At 52.6% G+C, this 17,851-nt stretch overlaps 7 protein-coding genes across 7 annotated transcripts; 2 read left to right on the forward strand and 5 right to left on the reverse strand.

Moving 5' to 3' along the window:
• Nucleotides 1–136: 136 nt before the first annotated feature.
• On the reverse strand, nucleotides 137–944 carry P152DRAFT_454511 (WD40 repeat-like protein). Its single transcript, XM_033678603.1, has one exon. The coding sequence runs from the start codon at nucleotides 912–914 to the stop codon at nucleotides 246–248; it is 669 nt and encodes a 222-aa protein (XP_033537883.1). The 5' UTR covers nucleotides 915–944; the 3' UTR covers nucleotides 137–245.
• Nucleotides 945–2,232: 1,288 nt separating this feature from the next.
• On the forward strand, nucleotides 2,233–4,351 carry P152DRAFT_408997 (MFS general substrate transporter). Its single transcript, XM_033676934.1, has 7 exons — nucleotides 2,233–2,744; nucleotides 2,794–2,881; nucleotides 2,936–3,025; nucleotides 3,078–3,723; nucleotides 3,772–3,944; nucleotides 3,997–4,226; nucleotides 4,291–4,351. Exons 1-7 carry the CDS (start codon nucleotides 2,415–2,417, stop codon nucleotides 4,312–4,314), a joined length of 1,581 nt encoding a protein of 526 aa, XP_033537884.1. The 5' UTR covers nucleotides 2,233–2,414; the 3' UTR covers nucleotides 4,315–4,351.
• A 111-nt stretch (nucleotides 4,352–4,462) lies between these two features.
• On the reverse strand, nucleotides 4,463–5,862 carry P152DRAFT_115903 (WD40 repeat-like protein). The gene is made up of 3 exons (XM_033673663.1): nucleotides 5,743–5,862; nucleotides 4,804–5,691; nucleotides 4,463–4,747 (listed from the first exon to the last, which is right to left on the reverse strand). Exons 1-3 carry the CDS (start codon nucleotides 5,756–5,758, stop codon nucleotides 4,611–4,613), a joined length of 1,041 nt encoding a protein of 346 aa, XP_033537885.1. The 5' UTR covers nucleotides 5,759–5,862; the 3' UTR covers nucleotides 4,463–4,610.
• A 744-nt stretch (nucleotides 5,863–6,606) lies between these two features.
• On the reverse strand, nucleotides 6,607–8,274 carry P152DRAFT_463882 (catalase; the record flags this gene model as incomplete). The annotated part of the gene is made up of 3 exons (XM_033680529.1): nucleotides 6,607–7,785; nucleotides 7,823–8,182; nucleotides 8,230–8,274. The coding sequence occupies 3 exons, from the start codon at nucleotides 8,272–8,274 to the stop codon at nucleotides 6,607–6,609; spliced, it is 1,584 nt and encodes a 527-aa protein (XP_033537886.1).
• Nucleotides 8,275–9,175: 901 nt separating this feature from the next.
• On the forward strand, nucleotides 9,176–12,275 carry P152DRAFT_115963 (glycogen debranching enzyme). The gene is made up of 7 exons (XM_033673665.1): nucleotides 9,176–9,727; nucleotides 9,777–10,602; nucleotides 10,662–10,900; nucleotides 10,949–11,152; nucleotides 11,200–11,525; nucleotides 11,574–11,894; nucleotides 11,942–12,275. Exons 1-7 carry the CDS (start codon nucleotides 9,476–9,478, stop codon nucleotides 11,988–11,990), a joined length of 2,217 nt encoding a protein of 738 aa, XP_033537887.1. The 5' UTR covers nucleotides 9,176–9,475; the 3' UTR covers nucleotides 11,991–12,275.
• On the reverse strand, nucleotides 12,065–13,832 carry P152DRAFT_115922 (integral membrane protein-like protein). Its single transcript, XM_033673664.1, has 3 exons — nucleotides 13,588–13,832; nucleotides 12,565–13,526; nucleotides 12,065–12,504 (listed from the first exon to the last, which is right to left on the reverse strand). The coding sequence occupies exons 1-3, from the start codon at nucleotides 13,669–13,671 to the stop codon at nucleotides 12,231–12,233; spliced, it is 1,320 nt and encodes a 439-aa protein (XP_033537888.1). The 5' UTR covers nucleotides 13,672–13,832; the 3' UTR covers nucleotides 12,065–12,230.
• Nucleotides 13,833–14,711: 879 nt separating this feature from the next.
• On the reverse strand, nucleotides 14,712–16,222 carry P152DRAFT_367138 (glycoside hydrolase; the record flags this gene model as incomplete). Its single annotated transcript, XM_033675442.1, has 2 exons — nucleotides 14,712–14,847; nucleotides 14,904–16,222. Coding segments are annotated over 2 exons (1,455 nt in total), but the record flags the coding sequence as incomplete, so codon positions are not given.
• Nucleotides 16,223–17,851: the final 1,629 nt, after the last annotated feature.

Below are 17,851 nucleotides of genomic sequence, written 5' to 3' on the forward strand. Positions count from 1 at the left end.
ATTCTTGATTCACTATTCATATACCGTATTAAGTCCGTACGGTCGTATTCCGATCGTATTCGTAAGGTCCCCTTCTTTCTAACCGATCGATCTAACTACTATAGGAGGTGCTGACGTAGCCCACCACCGAGCTAGCTGTTAACGTCTTGAACATCGTTTACGCATAGGAGATAGTTCTTCTTTAGCTCTGCAATAAATGAAAGTGGTTTTGGCAACCTTCGCGGTCAAACCGCCTCAGAGAAAGATCATAAAGCAAGTTCTATGGCTATAACTCTTCCAGATGTATATCCGAAAGCGACAATACCATTATGAACAGCAACACCGCTTGGCCGATACTCGGGAGGAAGCCAAAGGATCCGCTCGGTATGGCCACTCACCCATTGCTCTTTAACAAAGATAGACGGTAGAAGCTGTGGACTTGTCACAGTTGTACCCTCCAGAACAGATGATAAAGTGGGTAAGGATCCCCGGTCAGGCTGGAGAGAGGTACCGTCACTGGAGCAACACAGGGATTCAACGATTGCGCCAACATCGAGCGTTTGCAGCACGACGCCTGACCTGGCGTCCCACAGCTTGACCGTCCTGTCGTCCGATGCCGACGCCAGAGTCCTGCCGTCCGGCGAGAAGGCCACGGCCCTGATCGGGCCCAAGTGGCCCGAGAACGTCTGCTGCACGGCGCCTGACTCGGCATCCCACAGCTTGAAATCTGAATCCTTACATCTCCTTTTGTCCAGAAGGAAGTCGCGGAATGAAGGGTGTTGTAAGCGGATTGGGCCGGTAGGGTCTTTTGGTATGCTAAGGATGGCGTGGAGATCCTTTAGCGCGCGGTTAACTCCCGCTTTCGGTATGAAAAGTAGCTTGCTCAAGGACTCTAATGATAACGGAGAAAGTAGAACCACGAAACTACCGAGCATATCTCTCAGACCTCGTCTTTCTTGCTCAATGTAATCTGCGGGGACGGAGGTGTGCAAAACCGTCATATAAATGTTGTTGAGATGCTCTTCAGGTGTGGCGGCCGTAGAGTAATCGCCTCCCAGAATCAAGTTTAGCCGTTCCTCAAGGTACATTAGAGATATCTGGGGAGTCGGGACGAACCGTAGTCTCGCTGTAAGAGCGTCCGCGTACGGAGAAGTTTGCATCTACTTGTTGTCTAAAGAAACCACAACGTTACCTTGACTCTCTTTAGAGTTACCTGGGCATTTCCTGGGCATATACTGTGCTTCAGCAAGAACTACTGTTCGCTCTGGTTCTGAAAGTGTAGAATAGCCTGGGGTTGTGACGCTACTGCCCACTAAAGTTAGGCGCCAGCAGCGATTGTGGTGAGTGAACCATCATGTACTTGATATCGCCGTAGTCTTTGACGGTAGTACGAGCAGTCAAACCATCAATGAAGAATCAGCCGAGGAGCCTATGGCGATTGGCCGATAGGGAAATGCAAGGTGTGAAAGTGGTGCACGTAGTAGCCATTGAAGGAGGGAGCGAAGGAACAAAGCATACCTAGGTCGAGTGTCTACATGAAATCCCGATTAAACTTGTGTGATCAAATTTGTGTAACGCGATGTCATCCCGGGGTCATCGGTAGCGATACCTAGTGAGTGGTGGTGACCATACACCAATAGTGGAGGTACTACATTTTACCTCAAGTTGTCGAGTCTGGATGTGAAACTATGAACATGAAGATTCAAGGTCGATGAACGACTCCCGGCAGTGATTGCCGAAAGTCCAGACCGTTGTTGATCTATTCCATACTCGGATCGCGCTCTTTGAATACGGACAGTTGGCGTGTTTCTCCACGTTCTCTGCACCCCAAGCTTAATTATTCCATCAACAGGATGACCTTACCATCCATGTAGACATTTGCCAAAGGGACCTGAAGGCTGAGCGACAGAACCGATTGGTTCAATGGCAGTTTTGCAGGTCCCCCGGTACCTCACCTTCCCTAACTTGGCACCGAAGCAAAGCAATGCTTGACTGACGCCGTTGACGCCATATCAGCCTGGACCCAGCAACTTCTCCCCGACATCTGCTCCTCAACAGTGGCACAAAGGCATACCAGCGAGCGTTATGGGGAGAGGATCGACTCCGGCAAACAGACAACTGACGTACAGGGCAAGGACTTAGTAGGAAGTATCCTATCCGTCGAACAGGACTAGATTTAGTGATCTGCCTTGGATTCCCGCGTCTAGCAACATGGGGACTGCATCGAAACGCTCTACGGAAGTGCTCCAACCAGGGGTCATGTGAATTCCGCATAATAGTCGCGCACCATTGTCGTACCCCAGGGCTTGACCGAGGAATTCCTGGAGAACTAACGACTACCCCAGATCCACTTGCTCGTATATAAAATGCCGTAGGCCTACCCCTCTTCCCTTCTTGAATATCGCTAGAATCAATACACGCAAGCACTTGTTACGATGAAGATTGACAATGCAATCACTTCGTCTCCGGCGGAGTCGAACGAGAAATTTGAAGTGGGACGCGATAAACCTGCGAGGCCCCAGACAAGGAGTGACCTGGTCAAGGAAATTGATGCTATGGTGATGGCGCCGGGCGTGACGCGGGAGTCATTCGCGCACCTGGACGAGAAGAAGATTCTCCGAAAGATGGATATGCGACTCATCCCGATGCTGGCGCTCCTTTATCTGCTGTCGTTCCTCGATCGAGGGAACATTGGCAACGCCAAAATCCAGGGACTTCAAGAAGACCTTAAGATGACTGACGGGCAATACAACTGGACTTTGACGGTAAGAGTTCTAGACAATTAGTATCTCGTGCGGTGTTAACACTTGATAGGTCTTCTTCTTCACATATTGCGCTTTCGAAGTACCGAGCAACATGATTCTGAAGAAGATGAGACCATCAATATGGCTTCCTGCAATTAGTAAGTCCTGTATGATATTATAGGGACTATTCGGAGCATGCTAATTTCAATTAGTGGTGGCTTGGGGTATTGTGATGACCCTAATGGGGCTTGTGCAGAACTTCACAGGTCTCCTCCTGAGTCGATTGTTCCTCGGTGTCGCTGGTACGTAACTGTCGCTAGTTGGATCGGCCACCGCATCTAACGTCATCCTCAGAGGCCGGGCTCTTCCCTGGAGTGGCATACTACATAACGATGTGGTATTGTAGACACGAGGCGCAAACCCGCCAAGCACTCTTCTTCAGCGCCGCAAGCATTGCGGGCGCATTCTCCGGCCTCCTTGCCTACGCCATCGCCAAGATGCACGGCATAGCCGGACTCGAAGGATGGCGGTGGATTTTCATTCTCGAAGGGATTGCGACGGTCGTGGTTGCTGTGATCGCCTTCTTTCTCCTCTACGATTTTCCAGAAACCGCCACGTTCCTAACCGCAGAAGAACGAGCATTTGTGGTCTATCGACTCAAATATCAAGGGCAGGTCGCTGGGCCTGACGGCCGTCTCACGGCTCAAACGGATGAGTTCCAGTGGAAGTACGTAGGGGATGCCTTCCGCGATTGGCAGATTTGGGTGAACATCTTCGTCTATTGGGGTATTGTCTGTCCACTATACGGCATCAGTCTCTTCCTTCCGACCATTATCAAAGGCCTGGGGTATACTTCTTCGACTGCCCAGCTTTTAACTGTCCCGATATACATCACTGCGGCGATCCTGGCCATTGGGATAGCATATGCTGCCGACCACCACGGCAGACGATCTGTGTTCATATTCCCACTCCTGTGTATCATGGCGGTGGGCTTTATTATGTGGGTGTACCGGATCTTGCGGCGCGATCGATTTCTGACTGAGAATAGGTGTATTTCGACCTCTACCCCTGGCGTTGTGTACGCTGGTGTCTTCATTGCAGCATGCACGATTTATCCAGCCTTCCCGACACTTATTAGTTGGCTCAGCAACAACCTCGCTGGAAGCTCAAAGCGTGCGGTCGGCATGGCCATCCAGATTGGTGTTGGTAACCTAGGAGGGGGTAAGTCCATAGATAATCGACCGGATCAAACAGACTCTGACTCAACTGATAGCAATGGCGTCCAATTTCTACCGGGGCACCGACGGGCCGAGGTATTTCCTAGGCCATGCACTAGAACTTGCCTTCATTTTCATGGGCCTTGTTGCGACAGTAATTCTGGTTCTCAACTATCGCCGCATCAACCGGAAACGAGAGAGGCAAATGGCGGAAGGATTACACAACGGATACACGCCGGAAGAGCTGAGCGCACTCGGTGATAGGGCGATAACATTTAGATATGAGCTGTGAAGAAGTTTAGTATTGAATCGTGATAGGTTGTTGAACTTGAAGCTCGCAACTGACCTACCTAGCTATCTGCTTTTTCAAGTGACCCCTGAATTTATCAAACTCAGATTTCCTTGTCGTCGAACTGCACAATACCCGAATATGAGCAAATCCGACGAATGCGATTCCATATCCTCCCTACTGAGGTACGCTCACTGGATCCATAGATCGCCATTTATGGCGCCCTGTGGGGTTCGGTGACCTTTCCCTGGGATCTCGCTGTCGAGGGCGCGTTATGATACTTCTCTTTACTGTCCTATAGTCTTTCCGCCAGTCATTCGCTTGGCCAGATATGGAGGACAATTCTAGCCCAGGTCAACCGAAATAATCATCCGCTTCCTATCATCTCCACAAGCCGTGTGGTCCGGTAGTGAACTTCCAGAGCTTGATCGTCCCGTCTTCGCTACCGGTGGCATAGAGCTTTCCATCGGGAGAGAAGCTGACCGACCAGATCGGTCCATGGTGCCCTTTACCAGTTTCTATGAACGTCAGCAGTTTGAACCCTATTTGGACGCGCCTGGCGAAAGACACATACCCAACTCAGTACCCGCGTCAAAATCCCACACTCGAACCCAGGTATCTCCCGTTGCTCCCGTGACGAACTTCCGCTGCTGCGTATTCAGTGCCACACATGCAACTTCATGTCCTAAATCCAGCTTCTTTATCAAGGTCCCCGGCTGCCCTCCCTCAAAAAAGTAGACAGTCTTGCCAGCCGCCACGCTCAAGACGCCTGCACCCTCGCGGCTGTCCAACGATCCAGGACTAAGCTCACAACTTCCGATAAGCCCATCGACTTGGTATTCACTAATGGGTCCTCGCGACCGCAAGTCCCACCATCGGATCATCTTGTCATCCGCGGCCGTTACTAGTACGTTCGGATCATGCGTCCAGACAATTGACTTGATCGTCCCGCCATGTATGCCGGGTCCAATCTCATAACTTGGCGGGGTCGCCTCATGCGCTGATGCCCCGTTCAACCCATTCGCGCCATTTCCATTCGTGTTATTCGTGCTCGTGATAGATTGCGAAACATCGAAGATACGCAGCTTTTTCTCCATCCCGCCCGTCGCAAGTATCTGAGGGCGCGGCTGGTTCGGAAATGCCACGCTGCGAACGATATGGTTGTGTTGTAGGGTGCACAGCGCTTCGCCGGTGTGCGTGTCCCAAACTTTCGCGGAGAAGTCGGCGGAACCGGTCGCTGCTAGAGTTGCGTCGGAAGAGAGGCGCGTTTGCCATACGGCGCCCTTGTGCCCGATAAAGGTGCCAATCCAGTCACCGGTTATGCCATCGCGGAGCATGGGATTGTTGTCCTTGCAGGCCGAGACAAGGTAGAATTGATCGTCGTCAACTGTGGAGGAGAAGCTCAAATGAGTGATTGGGCGCGAGTGCCCATGGCAGGTGAGGGGGACGACTTTCGTAGTCTCTGTCATATATAGTGAGCCGTGGTTCGTATATAAAGCAAACGGATGCATACCTGTAGCAGTAGTCATTGTGGTTACCGTCGGTATTATGTTTGGAGCGACGGAGAGAATTGGTTTTGGAGCGGACGTCAGAAGCACGACTTTGTAGAACGTATGGAGCACCGAACACCTGGCTGTTCGTGTCAAAGGTCCGATCGAATAGCAAATAGTGCGGCAAATTTCAATGGCGAATTTCGAGTCTGGAGAGTTACGTTGAACACCGATGAAGGAGAACGGGTTCAGTTCAGAGCGATCACCGCCACTGGAGATATCAAGGCCCCACGATGCGCTTGGATGGTGTGTAGCTCAAGGTGACCTGTGTCGCGGAAACTAAAATGAAGAGAAAGACAACAGGTCTTGCCAGATGAGCAAAGCGAACACCGGTAATATAGTACGTATAGAAAAGAAGATGCGCCTGTTGACGTCGAATGCGGTGTTCTGCGGTTCCTAGGAGAATTTATGACGGAAGCAGTCCTAGAGCAATCAGCAGGTTGGAGCGGCCAAATGTGCCCATGGATCTGCATACCAACAATCGATCACAACACGATACAGATAATTATTGTGGATTAAAGTAAGGCATTCACGGTGGAATGTGTTTTCAGCTCCCTATTCCTTTGTTCTTCACATCCTAATAGTGTTCGGGTGCTTGTGACAACACCTCCTTACCACCCCTGAGCCGACTCTGCAGCATGTTCAATGCAAAGCATAGGAAAACACTCAAATAGGACATCAGATCATCAGAGGGCACCAACAATAGCTTTAGCTAGGGCTAACATTGAAGTGTAAAATAAATCAAAGGGATACATAAGTATACATGGCCACGTCCCACACACCGAAGCGATCCCTTCGTCAGGTTTAGTCACCGTTCGATATGGCATTCAGCTTGTCAGCACACCTTCATGTGTTCCAGCAACGGGACTGCCGTTACTGTCCACACTCACTAGCGAGGTCTGGCCATTCGCAAAACGGTTCGCTTTATCCTTCGCCATACCGTTGTGCGTTCCATTGAATCTCAGGCCTGAGATCCCATCATAGCCCCTAACACCCGTAGCCTTTTCCAGCCGCAACGCAAGATCGTCGCTGACTTCGCAAAAAATGGCAATCTGGCGTTTAATTGTCTCCTGATTTTGGCATCGAGCTAGATGTCCTGCGACGTTGGAGACGAAACGCTCCTTAGCGCCTGCGTCGAACACCTTCTCCCACAAGGCACGCGGGCCGTTGAAGTCTTCAGGACGGATCTCGGATAAAAAGCTGACAGCTTTCCCGATGAAGTGTCCATGAGTGGTGTTAAGGTCCACCGCCCTGTCCTTGAACGAGATCGGTTCAATAGACGAAAGGTAGCCCGGACGGGCACCTTGGTTGTAGAAAGCCATCGGGCCGTCCCGCTGAAAGTTTGCCATTCGGTATGGCACATGCGGTGCGTTGACTGGAAGTGGTTGATAGTTCGGTCCCAGGTGGTGCCGTTGAGTGTCAGGATAGGAGAACAGGCGGCTTTGCAGGACTGGGTCGGCCGATGGCTCAATGCCAGGAACAAGGTGGCTTGGGGAGAATGCCGCTTGCTCGATTTCGGCGAAGTAGTTCTTCGCGTTCTCGATGAGGAAGAATTCACCCACCTTACGGAGTGGGAACTGATTGTGCGGCCAGATATGTGTGAGATCCAATACGTTGATCTTCTGCTGCTCCCATACCTCCTCAGCCTGCAGCGGTGTCATGGTCTGGACACAGAGGTCCCAGCCCGGATAATCACCATTCTCAATGGCGTAGTAGAGATCCTTCTGGCTATAATCTGGAGACTTTGTCGTATATTCCTCCTGAGTGAGGAACTTTGTGCCTTGCTTCGACCGCATGTGGAACTGGGCATACACCCAGCTGCCATCCTCCTTGATGAGCTTCATGGTATGCCCTGAATAGCCATGCATGAACCGGTATCCGTCCGGAATGCCGCGGTCCCCCATGAGGATCATGACCTGGTGGATCGATTCGGGGTTGTGGGAGAGATAATCCCAGAACATGGTGGTATCATCAGCACCGCCCAGGTTTGTAACCGGGTTCCGCTTCTGGGTATGTATGAAGTGGGTCTCGGATGAAGAACACAGGAGTGTTGTTCATCACTATATCCCAGTTTCCCTCTTCCGTCTTGAACTTTATGGAGAACCCGCGAGGGTCGCGAGCGCAATCATGGCTGCCTTTCTCGCCCCCAACGGTTGAGAAACGGATGGTGATAGGGCATTCCTTGTCACTCTTGAACAAGTCCGCAATGGAGAGGTCCTCGGGGGAATCGGTAGTCTTGTAATATCCATGGGCACCTGAACCTTTGGCGTGCACTACACGCTCCGGTATGCGCTCGCGGTCGAAATGAGACAGAAGATCGATAAGATGGAAGTCTTGGAGGAGCAAAGGACCGTTATCACCGGCCCGCTGAGCCTCATATGGTGGGGGTAGGGAGCACCATTGCTTGTGGTGTAAATGGTATCATAGGATGCCGAGTTCTTGTCATCGACATAGTCTCGATGAAGGTCACCGTAAGCTTCTGCTGCGCGAGCCATGGTTGTGTATTTGAAATGCTTGTTAACTGATGAATGGTTTGTGCGTGATATATCGAGACTTTCGACCCCATCTCGACAGGCGGTTGGGTTATATAGATCTCTCCCGCCAGAGATTTGATGTCATAATTGAAAGGCTTTTCAGAATCTCATCAACGGATTCGTCATCTTGAGAAGCCATTCCAATAAAGACTCTTCTCGTTAGCTTGACGATGACATGCTTGCTTGCGTGCAACATGAGAGTGTGCACCTCATCATCTTCAGGATTGACCTATGGCCACTGGGATAGCTTACTCAACTGCCGGTTCTAGAGACCCGGACTTTACGTCTTAAGAGTACTGAATTATCCTCATTGCGAATCAATATCGAACTTCGAAGGCAGCGGCAGCGGCAGATGCGGCATGCGGGAGCCTCTGCTTATTATCAACCATCAAATCCACACAAGAGAACTTTGCCGCATCCCAAAATCGAAATCAATAATCCCTTCAGGCAAGGGGGTATCCTGCCCGAGATGAGTGTACGCAGATCCTACAATCCAAATCCATTGTCAACCAAAGAAACAGGACGGAAGATTATGAAGGGGAAAATATCACGCTGTAAATAGGAGACTCACGTGCCATCCAAACCACGTGGTTTTCCTTGAGCTCCAACTTCGAACACGAAACGATGATTCAGCACTTGTTAAATCAGCTCGAGCCTCGAGGTGAGCTGTGAGCCGTCTCAAAGACTATGCGTGCTCGACATTATGGTTCCCGAACGCTTTGTCTCTAGTGAGTCTAGACGACTAACGAGTACATAAATGTATCTGATCGGCACGAAGTATTAAGTAGCAACATTGCAACAAGGAAATGCAACCCCACCATCTTGAGCCCAGAGGCCGTGGAGCTTTCTCCGCACCGTTGTTATTTCAACGTCTCCCGTCTAGGCCTGTCATTTCCGTCGGCTTCTCCGCATCGCTGATTATAGGAAGCATCCATAATAATCCTACGGTACGTTATACGTAGTAGGCGTGGAGATCCTGCGCGGTTGAACAGGATCGCAAGCCGAATGACTGCCGATTATCGCCAGTTGATTCTCCAAGATTCGCCATAAGTACTGTAGTAGATCCACGGACTGCAACCACTGTAGATCTCATCCGTCTCAAAGCTAAGGGAGAGGTTCATATTTTTCGTCGAAATCTCACTTACTTGTAGCTTCTATCGTCATGCTCTTCAAAAGTTTATCCTGGTTGTATTTATGGCCTGTGTTCGCGAGTCAGTCAACAGGCACAACAGCGCTACAGAGTCGAGACGGAGAACCGAGCGTCCTGAATTGCGCAGATCCGGCGTCGACTTTGCATCTCAGTGATCCGCCATACGAGAACTTCTTTTATTCCGATTGCCACTCGGCAGGTCAAGTGGTGGTGACTAGTCCCGCACCGGATAGCAATCTGACCATAATTGGACCGCGCCTCCTCGTAAGCCTCTAGTTGATGAGCTTTTACCAGACACTAACCTCTGCCCAAGGTTGCCTGGCCTGCCGGAAATAGCGGGATCGTGTCCTTCTTCGAACCAGAGAATGGACTAAACGGGACGTTGGGAATCAGCCTCGCAAACTTCTCGTCCGTTCAGCAGCCGCTTCAAGGGATCTATGAAGAAGGCCGCTCACCCAACCCATATGTCGGCATCTCGGGATTGCTCCAGTTAAATGGTTCTGCATTGTTGTCAGTCGCAATCCTCGGCAGTATAAGGAACATCCGAGACTTTACAGAAGGTCCTAGTATTCTTGAACCACTGATCCAGAATGCGACTGCATTTTCCGTTGACGATTCCGGTGTCGCGTTGATCCAAAGGACGTGGTTCGATAATGAGACAGAGACACGCCTATCGTTCGCGGCTGCTGGAGACGTGGACTCCCGACCTGAGATCGGGAATCAGACGGTCCGCTTCGCAGCCGGCACATATGTCTTCAATGCTTCTTTTAACTACCCGCAGCTGGAGCAGCTCAGCTCTCAGGAAGTTTTGAACCCCGTTGCAAGAGACCTCATCTCTCAGAATCCCGATGAAACGGCTTCGTTGTCATTCCTGTCATACAAGGACAAGCTTCTCGCCGGGGCGTGGCGCTTTCTGACATATTTTGGTCGGGATAGTATGATATCGGCTCTGCTTCTTCAGCCGATATTAAGTGAAGGCGAAGGCAGCGCTATCGAGGCTGTGATCGAAGCCGTCTTGGAGCGGATTAATCGTACCGATGGTACTGTAGCCCATGAAGAAACAATCGGAGACCACGCTACGTATTTGAGTATCCAGAACAACGAAACCTCGACCGCACCACAGTACGATTACAAGATGGGTAAGTTGACCTTTCTTCCAAGCCAACGAGAATTTAAACAGACCCTAATTCTCTCACAGTTGACACGGAATACTTTCTTCCTGTCCTTATGAAGAATTATTTCCTCGACGCGGAGACTGGAAGGCAGCGCTCCGAGGCATTCTTCAGCACGCAAGCCAGTATCAACCCGGATAACGAGGGACTAGCATATGCGGATTTGGCGCTGGTGACGGCGGAGCGGATCATGAATACTTCGGCTCCATTCGCCTCAGACAGAGGACAAGTGAAGGGCAATTTGATACGTTTGAAGGAAGACCAGGTATTTGAAGCGACGTTGCCCCATCCTTTCCACGTTAATGCAGGATAGGTCGTTGGTGAGTGGCGAGACAGTACGTACGGTATTGGCGGCGGACGAATCCCGTATGATGTAAATGTTGCTCTTGTTCCCGCCGCGTTACGGGCAATCCAAGCGCTCTCAGCTGTCGGACTTTTTCCCACTCATCCTGAATGGGAGAAAACCGCCGGTTCCTTTGCTCAGACATGGGAGGATAACACGCTTCAATTCTTCAAGGTCAGCGCACCTCCCTCGCTACTGAAAGGAACCTAACACCTTTGTAGGTCACAGTTCCAGCAGACGAAGCTCGAGACTTGGTCGACGCATATGTCTCTGAGTCTGGCTTTTCAGGTCCCTCGGAGAGTGACGGCATCGTATCCGATGTTGTGTACCATGGCCTTGCTTTAGACGGGAACTACAACCGGTCGATTGTAAAGGTCATGAATAGCGACGACTGTTTCCGTCTATTCTTCTTGAACACTACCGACCAAACGCAGCTGAGCCACTTTTTGAACCAGACCGCTGCCCATGTTTTGCAGCCATTCCCGGTAGGATTGTCAACCTCAGTGGGGATTCTCGTGGCCAACCCAGCCTATGGAGGGGATCCGGTGTAAGTATTTCGCCTAAGAATCGCCTCCTCTCCTCTTACGATTTACAGGTATACGGCAAACTTTACGAACAACTCATACCATGGGACGGTTGTTTGGGGGTGGCAACTCGCCATGCTTGCCAAGGGACTGGAACGACAACTCGGTCGTTGCGACGGCGAGTCAAACCCCGGCTTTTGCGCCGACCCAAGCATCTATGATCATGTCCGCGAAGCATATAATCACCTTTGGGACATCCTCGAGGCGAATAGGGCCGCACTGGGAAGCGAGGTGTGGAGTTGGGTGTATGATGGGGGGTACAAGCTGACTCCACTGGGGGCCCTTCCTCCTCCACCAGGCTCCAATCCTACCGAGTCAAATATCCGCCAATTGTAGGTTCGTTGTGTACAACTATAGGACATAGACTAACTGCCATTAGGTGGAGCTTGACATTCTTGGCGGTAACTCGAAATGAGGCTTTTAGATAGCCTGACTGCGAGGAGAAATGGTCTCGGTGACATTTGCCGTACGAGATTTGTATGGCTGATGGATCTTGGATAAGATCCTTTTCTAGGCTGCCATTGGTCTATAGAAATTTCTCGCCTGCTCAAAACACCGGACTGCATATAATCATAAGAGCAGAACCGCACACAATACCCAACGATGACTTAAATACCAAACTGACTGCATGTCCTAAAATACGCCACATTATGCATAATGCACCCGGATCAATTATGCTCAATAGGTGTCTCGGGTAGCAGTGGCTCGGTCTCGCCGTCCTCGCTTGGGATACAGGCTGCTAGAGGCGGCCGAACCAAGTCGTTGAAAAGGAAGGTTCCGTACACCAGCATCGCGAAGCCCAGAACCTGAAGCCACTTGAAACTCTCCCAGCCAAGGCCGAGCGACACCATCCAGATAAACAATGTCCTGCACGTGTCGACTATGGACCGAGATGTTGCTGAGACACTCCTTGTCAAGCTGAGGCCGAAAAAATTGAAACCACTGGAAGCCAAGGTTAGCACATGTAAAACTAACGCTGGCGTAGCAACGGTCGCCACTTACCAAATGGAGATCATGATCAGAATGCTGCTAATGCCAATCGCTCGGTTTCCAAACAGCTCTTTGAGTCCCTCCTGAGCGTCAAAGTAGCCATATTGCCCCGCAGCCGTGCTCCCATACGCAGCATGCAGAATAATCATGCCGATGACCGTCACCGAGAACCCCCAGATGCCCTCCCACCCCACCGCCGTAAGCGGATCGACCGAGTACTTCTCCATGAGTCGCTCTTCCACCACAAACTGAGTGGCCGTGAAGACCTGCGCGAAGGCAATGCAGAGAACCCCGAGGATGGTTTTGACCGCGACCGACAACTCCACTTCCCGAATCTCGTCGACAGTGCCCCGGACGATAGCCTTTGCACCGTATGCCACGGCACCCAGCGTCGACGCCTCTTCGCCAGGGGGCAGCAGCGTTTCTCGACCCTCGACCACGCCTGCGAGTCCGACGACAGCGACACCGGTGACGACGATGAAGAGTGCGAACCACTTGTACAGGTGAAGGTGGCGCTTGAGGAAAATCACGCTGAACAACCCGACGAATAGAACCAGGGCGCCTCTCGTCATTTGATAGATGCTCGCCGCGACGAACAACAGGCCGCCGTTCATGAGTGTCGTCCCCGCGATATCGCAGCATGCCGGTAAGGCAAGGTAGACGACCTTATATCCGCTAAGCGGGATCCGTTCCGGATGGGCGGCACCCAGCGGTTTCCTGGGCGGTCCTTCTGATTCGCTACCGTTCGGTGCCGCCGGCGTGTCTACATCATCGTCGGTGGCATCGGATTGGGGAACCGGGTCGTAGCCGGAGCTCTTCCGGGCTTGGTAGCTCTTGTAGATCTGGCCGCAGAGAATGATGAGACAGGAGCCCATCTCGCCGACGAACATCTGGGCGGTCTGGAGAACGGGCTGCCGGAAGGTTTCGCGTTCCATAGGATCGGGGGAGTCGCAGTTCCGGACGCATTGATTGTCCTGTTCGAGGGGCGAGTTAGCAAGATGCCTAGGAACGCCCAACCCGGATTCCTTTACGAACCTGATACTTAGTGAGCAGAGTATTACACACGCCCGTGAGTAGCATCATCCCCACGAGGAACGGGATGAGTGATTTGGAGGCCATGATGGCGGTAGAGTCCAAGTGACTCGTATCAGTCGTATGGATGCGATGCCCCTCAACTAAGGTCGCAATATCAACTCTATCAGTCCGGCACAGCGATGAGGACAACAAACAAGAAAGATCAGGGGATTCAAAGATAAAGGCCCGGTTTGATAGCGACCATCAGGCTCCAGCTTTGCAAGAACAAAGCGACTTGAAGTTGGTTGAGAGGGCAGTGTCACTAACGATCGGACTGCTTCTGGGGAGTGGTGTCAACTGATAGCATTGCCGGAGACAGTGGAGCGGCTGGATTGATGACGCCAAGGGGGCAGGCGTCAAGGGTCCAATCAGGGTCCCTGGTTTGATATGCCCCTGTCAACCCCGGCCTCCATTGAAAGCAGGAGCGGAGGATCGACTGTGGCTGTAATATGTGGCTGAGGGTTGAGCCACAACTGCCTTCCCGTCCCTCTCTGCTGCCGTTTCCGCCACTGTTTCAGTTCGAGCAGTCCTCCACTGCTTTCCTCTGACATGAATCCGGGCGATGCAGCGTCGATCGATGCATGCGTACCACCATGGCTGCGCAGGTAGCACCATCTCATCAAGGTCACTGCAGATGCACAGCATGATTGAGCCATGGCCCTTGAGCCAGTCGTATCCAGTACAGGACCAGGCAGCTTACCCATCACTTACAAACAGAGCATTGGGTCTATCGCATGGTTCCTTCTGGACATGCTTATCGCTGTCCATACCTCATATTAAAACCTAGTAGATGCTGAGTAGATGCCCGCAATGCCGGCGAGCAAAGGAGTGCTTCCCCCCTGCAGTTGGACCATCCAGGTAAAATACTGCCCGTCGGTTCTGCAAAGACAAATCCGACGCACCCATTTCGCTTGAAAAAGCCCGCTCGTTGCCCTGATGGTATCCCCAAGACGCCTGCGAATGAATAATATACAATGCGCTCCCAAACCCGGCGCACGGAACTCGACATATCCAACTTTTCTGTGACTGTGCCGTGCAAAAATCATGAAACCGTGACGCAAACCGATCCTCGCCCAGGACTATACCGTCTGTCCACCGCAATCGGGGATCTTGACTCCTGGCTTCAGGTTTCGGTTGACGTCCATCAGACCCCATTTATCCTCCCACTGCTGGTCTTCGGTGTTGAATCGAATTTTCCACGGCTCGTCGAACGCTTCGAACCTGCGGGCTGGGTCAGCGGTCACGCTTCTGCAAGTCAGGATGACATCGCAACATACCAATAATACTCTGTGCCGTTCTTGAGCGCCTGACACACCCAGTCGTTCATGAACTGATTCATCTCGGGAATGCCCGCCACAGCCCCGGCCGTTGGGCTGGAGCACTTCGGGTTGGGGGCGCAGTCGTTCCCGCCTTCGCTGGGCCAGCCGACTTCGGAGATGATCTGCCGCTTGTTCGTGCCGGCGGACGCGGGGATGTCGTTCTCCTGCCAGAACGTCCAGGTCCAGGACGCGGCCACGTCGATGGCGACGCCGCCGAAGAACGGATGGATGTTTGACATGATGACGTCCACGTAGGTGGCCAGGGTAGTGGTCCACGACGACCCTAGGTCGGACGTGGCGAGGGGGAGCTTGACGCCTTTGGAGGTGAGGTTGGATTTGACGTTCTGCAAGAATAAGCCGAGCTGAGACTCGGTCATGTCTTTCCGGAACAAAATCTCGTTTCCGACCACGAGACCTTCGAACGGGTCATCGCCGTACTCGTCGAGAATATCCCACATTTGAGACATTTGGCGGTCGTTTGTGGTTTGATTAGTGTCGAGCCAGACTCCGAGCCACACCTTCATATCTTTGAGCGCCAGCCGATCGATGGCATGGAGGACTAACTGGGTTTGGTTGCAGTCAGTCCCATACATGCGCAGCTTATTACTGAGTTGGGAGAGGACGGCCACGTCGCGCGTCACGTTGTTTTGGCTGGGCGGGTTGACTAGGCAGTCCGGGTATTGGGAGTTCAGCGGAGTGTAATCCATCCCAGGGAACACTCTGTGGAGGTCTGGATTATTGAGGAGCGCCTTGATCTCCTTGGAGTCTTTGGACAGGTCCCCGCTGGCGTCGTCTTCGGCTGCTGTTTGTCCATTCGTCCCACCATCTGAGGCGGGGTCCTTATTTTTATTGGCCTTCTGGGAGCCCAGAATGCCACCCACAACAGCACCGGCGATGATGGCCAGAATGACCAGGACCACAACCACGGTAATGATCCATCGTTGCTTCTTCTTGCCCGCCTGCTGCTGGGAGAGCCACTCGCTCTTTTCGGCGGCTTCGCCCGGTGTCTCGGGCCCCTGACCTCCGCTTCCATCATGAGCCTTGGATGCGGCCAGCACACCGCCCGCAGCGGCACCGGCTGCTCCGGTTGCAACCAGACCGCTAGTAGCGGGGCTCTGTCTCGATCTTCCAAGGCTCAGAACCGACCGTCGAGCAGGGTTGGCGTGTTGTAGACCGTCGTCTCCGTCGTCTTCGATCGACGTTGGATCGATGCCTCCCATTTCGGCGGTCCGAGGGTCCAGGTAACTGGAATGCCGATACGGATTGTCCGAGTATCCAATAGGGCGAGCATTATAGATTTGATCTTGAGAATGTCCATCGTACTGATAAGGATAAGAGGGGCCCGGTCCAGGCCCAGGTCTGGGTCCGGGGCCTGGACTTCCCATACCCGGGCCAGTCGCCGCCCCAGAGAGGGGCTCCGATGACATATTTGATGCTTGAGAGTATGCATTGGGTCGAAACATTGCGGGATCCTCTCCATAGAATCCGTCCGTATCATAGTCCATGTGCGGTGGGAGACCGGTGCCGCTCACTCCATTCCCCGATCTACCCCAGTTGTCGATGTCTCGAAGAGCGTCCGGGCCGCCCATCGCTACTCCAGCTCCTGCTCCACCAGCGGCTGCGGCAGCCATGCCAGCATTGTTTCGCCCGTTCGATCCGTAGTAGCCACCGGCACCGTATTCATGTGGTGGGCTGCGGTTGGGTTGCCGCTGTGGTGACGGTGGCTTTGGGTATCCGCCAGCGCTGGCTCCTGGAGCGAGGTTCCGAGATTGGCTCTGTTGTCGCCACTGGTTCTGAGATCCGTCAGGATTTGATCCCGGTGCTATCCCGTACTGGCGCTGCGATTGTAGGTGTTGATATGATGGAGATTGCTGGGGAACGTGCCCATGTTGCGGTGGCAGCGGGCGCATGTCGTCGTCGGTGGGTTCTCTGCGAGCGTCGTGCGGCTCATTGATGCGAGGACCGTCGTCTCGATATGTTTCTGTGTATTCTTGATGGGCTGGCGGATTATGTTGGTTAGATGCTCCGCCCAAGTTGGCGGCAGGGGGATCTTGCGACATGGTGTTTCGGACAAATAGAGGGATCAGCCGAGTAACAAGGGCAGCAGGGCACGATGACCGACGGGCGGGTGAGGATTGAGGAGAGCCCTGTGATTCCGAGCACTAAGGCTCCGATCACATAAGAATTATGAGATTAAGAGTGTATAGAATACTGCCGCGGTGGATGATAACGAGATTTGCAAGCGCAAGGGAACTCGCAAGGAGATCGACTCGGATTGTTTACGGTTGGATTAGCAAACAGGGTCTTTCATTCGAGACCAGTCTCGAGTGACTGGTTGGCGAAGAAAGAACAGCGCATTTGTAAAGATGGAATTTGCAACCAAAAGGTTCAAGATTAGGGAATTAGATAGACGGTTCGAAAGTTGTTCGGGAAGTGTTTGACATTTGACAGTTGACAGTTCACCAGACGAGTTGACCAGACGAGTTGGCGATGGCCGAGAAATGCGGTGGTTGCCCGTAGCGGGCGGTGGTGGGGATTTGAAGAGGTGGTTGCAGAGGAGGTCAGGGACTCAGGGAGGGACTCAGGGTTTATTCATGTTGCTGGGACACCGGACGATCTGATCGCCGCCTCTAGTGCCATGAGCAAGTGTGTGTGCCGTGTAGTGCAGGCTCCAGATTGTGGAGGTTACAGTGTACTCAGTAGCTTCCCTGGGCGCCCATGTGCCCGCCCACTCCCCAGCAACACAGCACCAGCCCGGCCAGCCCACCGGCGCCTGTCCAGCCCACTGCCAGCCCGTTGCCCAGCCCCGTGATCTAATAACCACCCAAAATCCCCAGTCCTCTCCGGATGGGTCTCCAGCTCGGCAGGACGGCAGGTCGGAGAGTCTCTCACCACGATTTCTGAAA

The sequence above is a fragment of the Eremomyces bilateralis genome (assembly GCF_010015585.1).
Source record: "Eremomyces bilateralis CBS 781.70 unplaced genomic scaffold P152scaffold_2, whole genome shotgun sequence".
Taxonomy (NCBI): domain Eukaryota; kingdom Fungi; phylum Ascomycota; class Dothideomycetes; order Eremomycetales; family Eremomycetaceae; genus Eremomyces; species Eremomyces bilateralis.

Excerpts from the sequence above, each read along its gene's own strand:
- P152DRAFT_454511 (XM_033678603.1), bottom strand. The coding sequence starts at position 914 with ATGCTCGGTAGTTTCGTGGTTCTACTTTCTCCGTTATCATTAGAGTCC.
- P152DRAFT_115903 (XM_033673663.1), bottom strand. Across the intron at positions 4,748-4,803 it reads TGACGCGGGTACTGAGTTGG|AAACTGGTAAAGGGCACCAT; the intron begins GTATGTGTCTTT and ends TGACGTTCATAG.
- P152DRAFT_115922 (XM_033673664.1), bottom strand. The coding sequence starts at position 13,671 with ATGGCCTCCAAATCACTCATCCCGTTCCTCGTGGGGATGATGCTACTC. Across the intron at positions 13,527-13,587 it reads CTCTGCTCACTAAGTATCAG|GACAATCAATGCGTCCGGAA; the intron begins GTTCGTAAAGGA and ends CCCCTCGAACAG. Across the intron at positions 12,505-12,564 it reads CTGATCATGATCTCCATTTG|TGGTTTCAATTTTTTCGGCC; the intron begins GTAAGTGGCGAC and ends CTTGGCTTCCAG.
- P152DRAFT_115963 (XM_033673665.1), top strand. The coding sequence starts at position 9,476 with ATGCTCTTCAAAAGTTTATCCTGGTTGTATTTATGGCCTGTGTTCGCG. Across the intron at positions 11,153-11,199 it reads ACACGCTTCAATTCTTCAAG|GTCACAGTTCCAGCAGACGA; the intron begins GTCAGCGCACCT and ends ACACCTTTGTAG. Across the intron at positions 11,526-11,573 it reads GCCTATGGAGGGGATCCGGT|GTATACGGCAAACTTTACGA; the intron begins GTAAGTATTTCG and ends TACGATTTACAG.
- P152DRAFT_408997 (XM_033676934.1), top strand. The coding sequence starts at position 2,415 with ATGAAGATTGACAATGCAATCACTTCGTCTCCGGCGGAGTCGAACGAG. Across the intron at positions 3,026-3,077 it reads ATTGTTCCTCGGTGTCGCTG|AGGCCGGGCTCTTCCCTGGA; the intron begins GTACGTAACTGT and ends CGTCATCCTCAG. Across the intron at positions 4,227-4,290 it reads CGATAACATTTAGATATGAG|CTAGCTATCTGCTTTTTCAA; the intron begins CTGTGAAGAAGT and ends CAACTGACCTAC.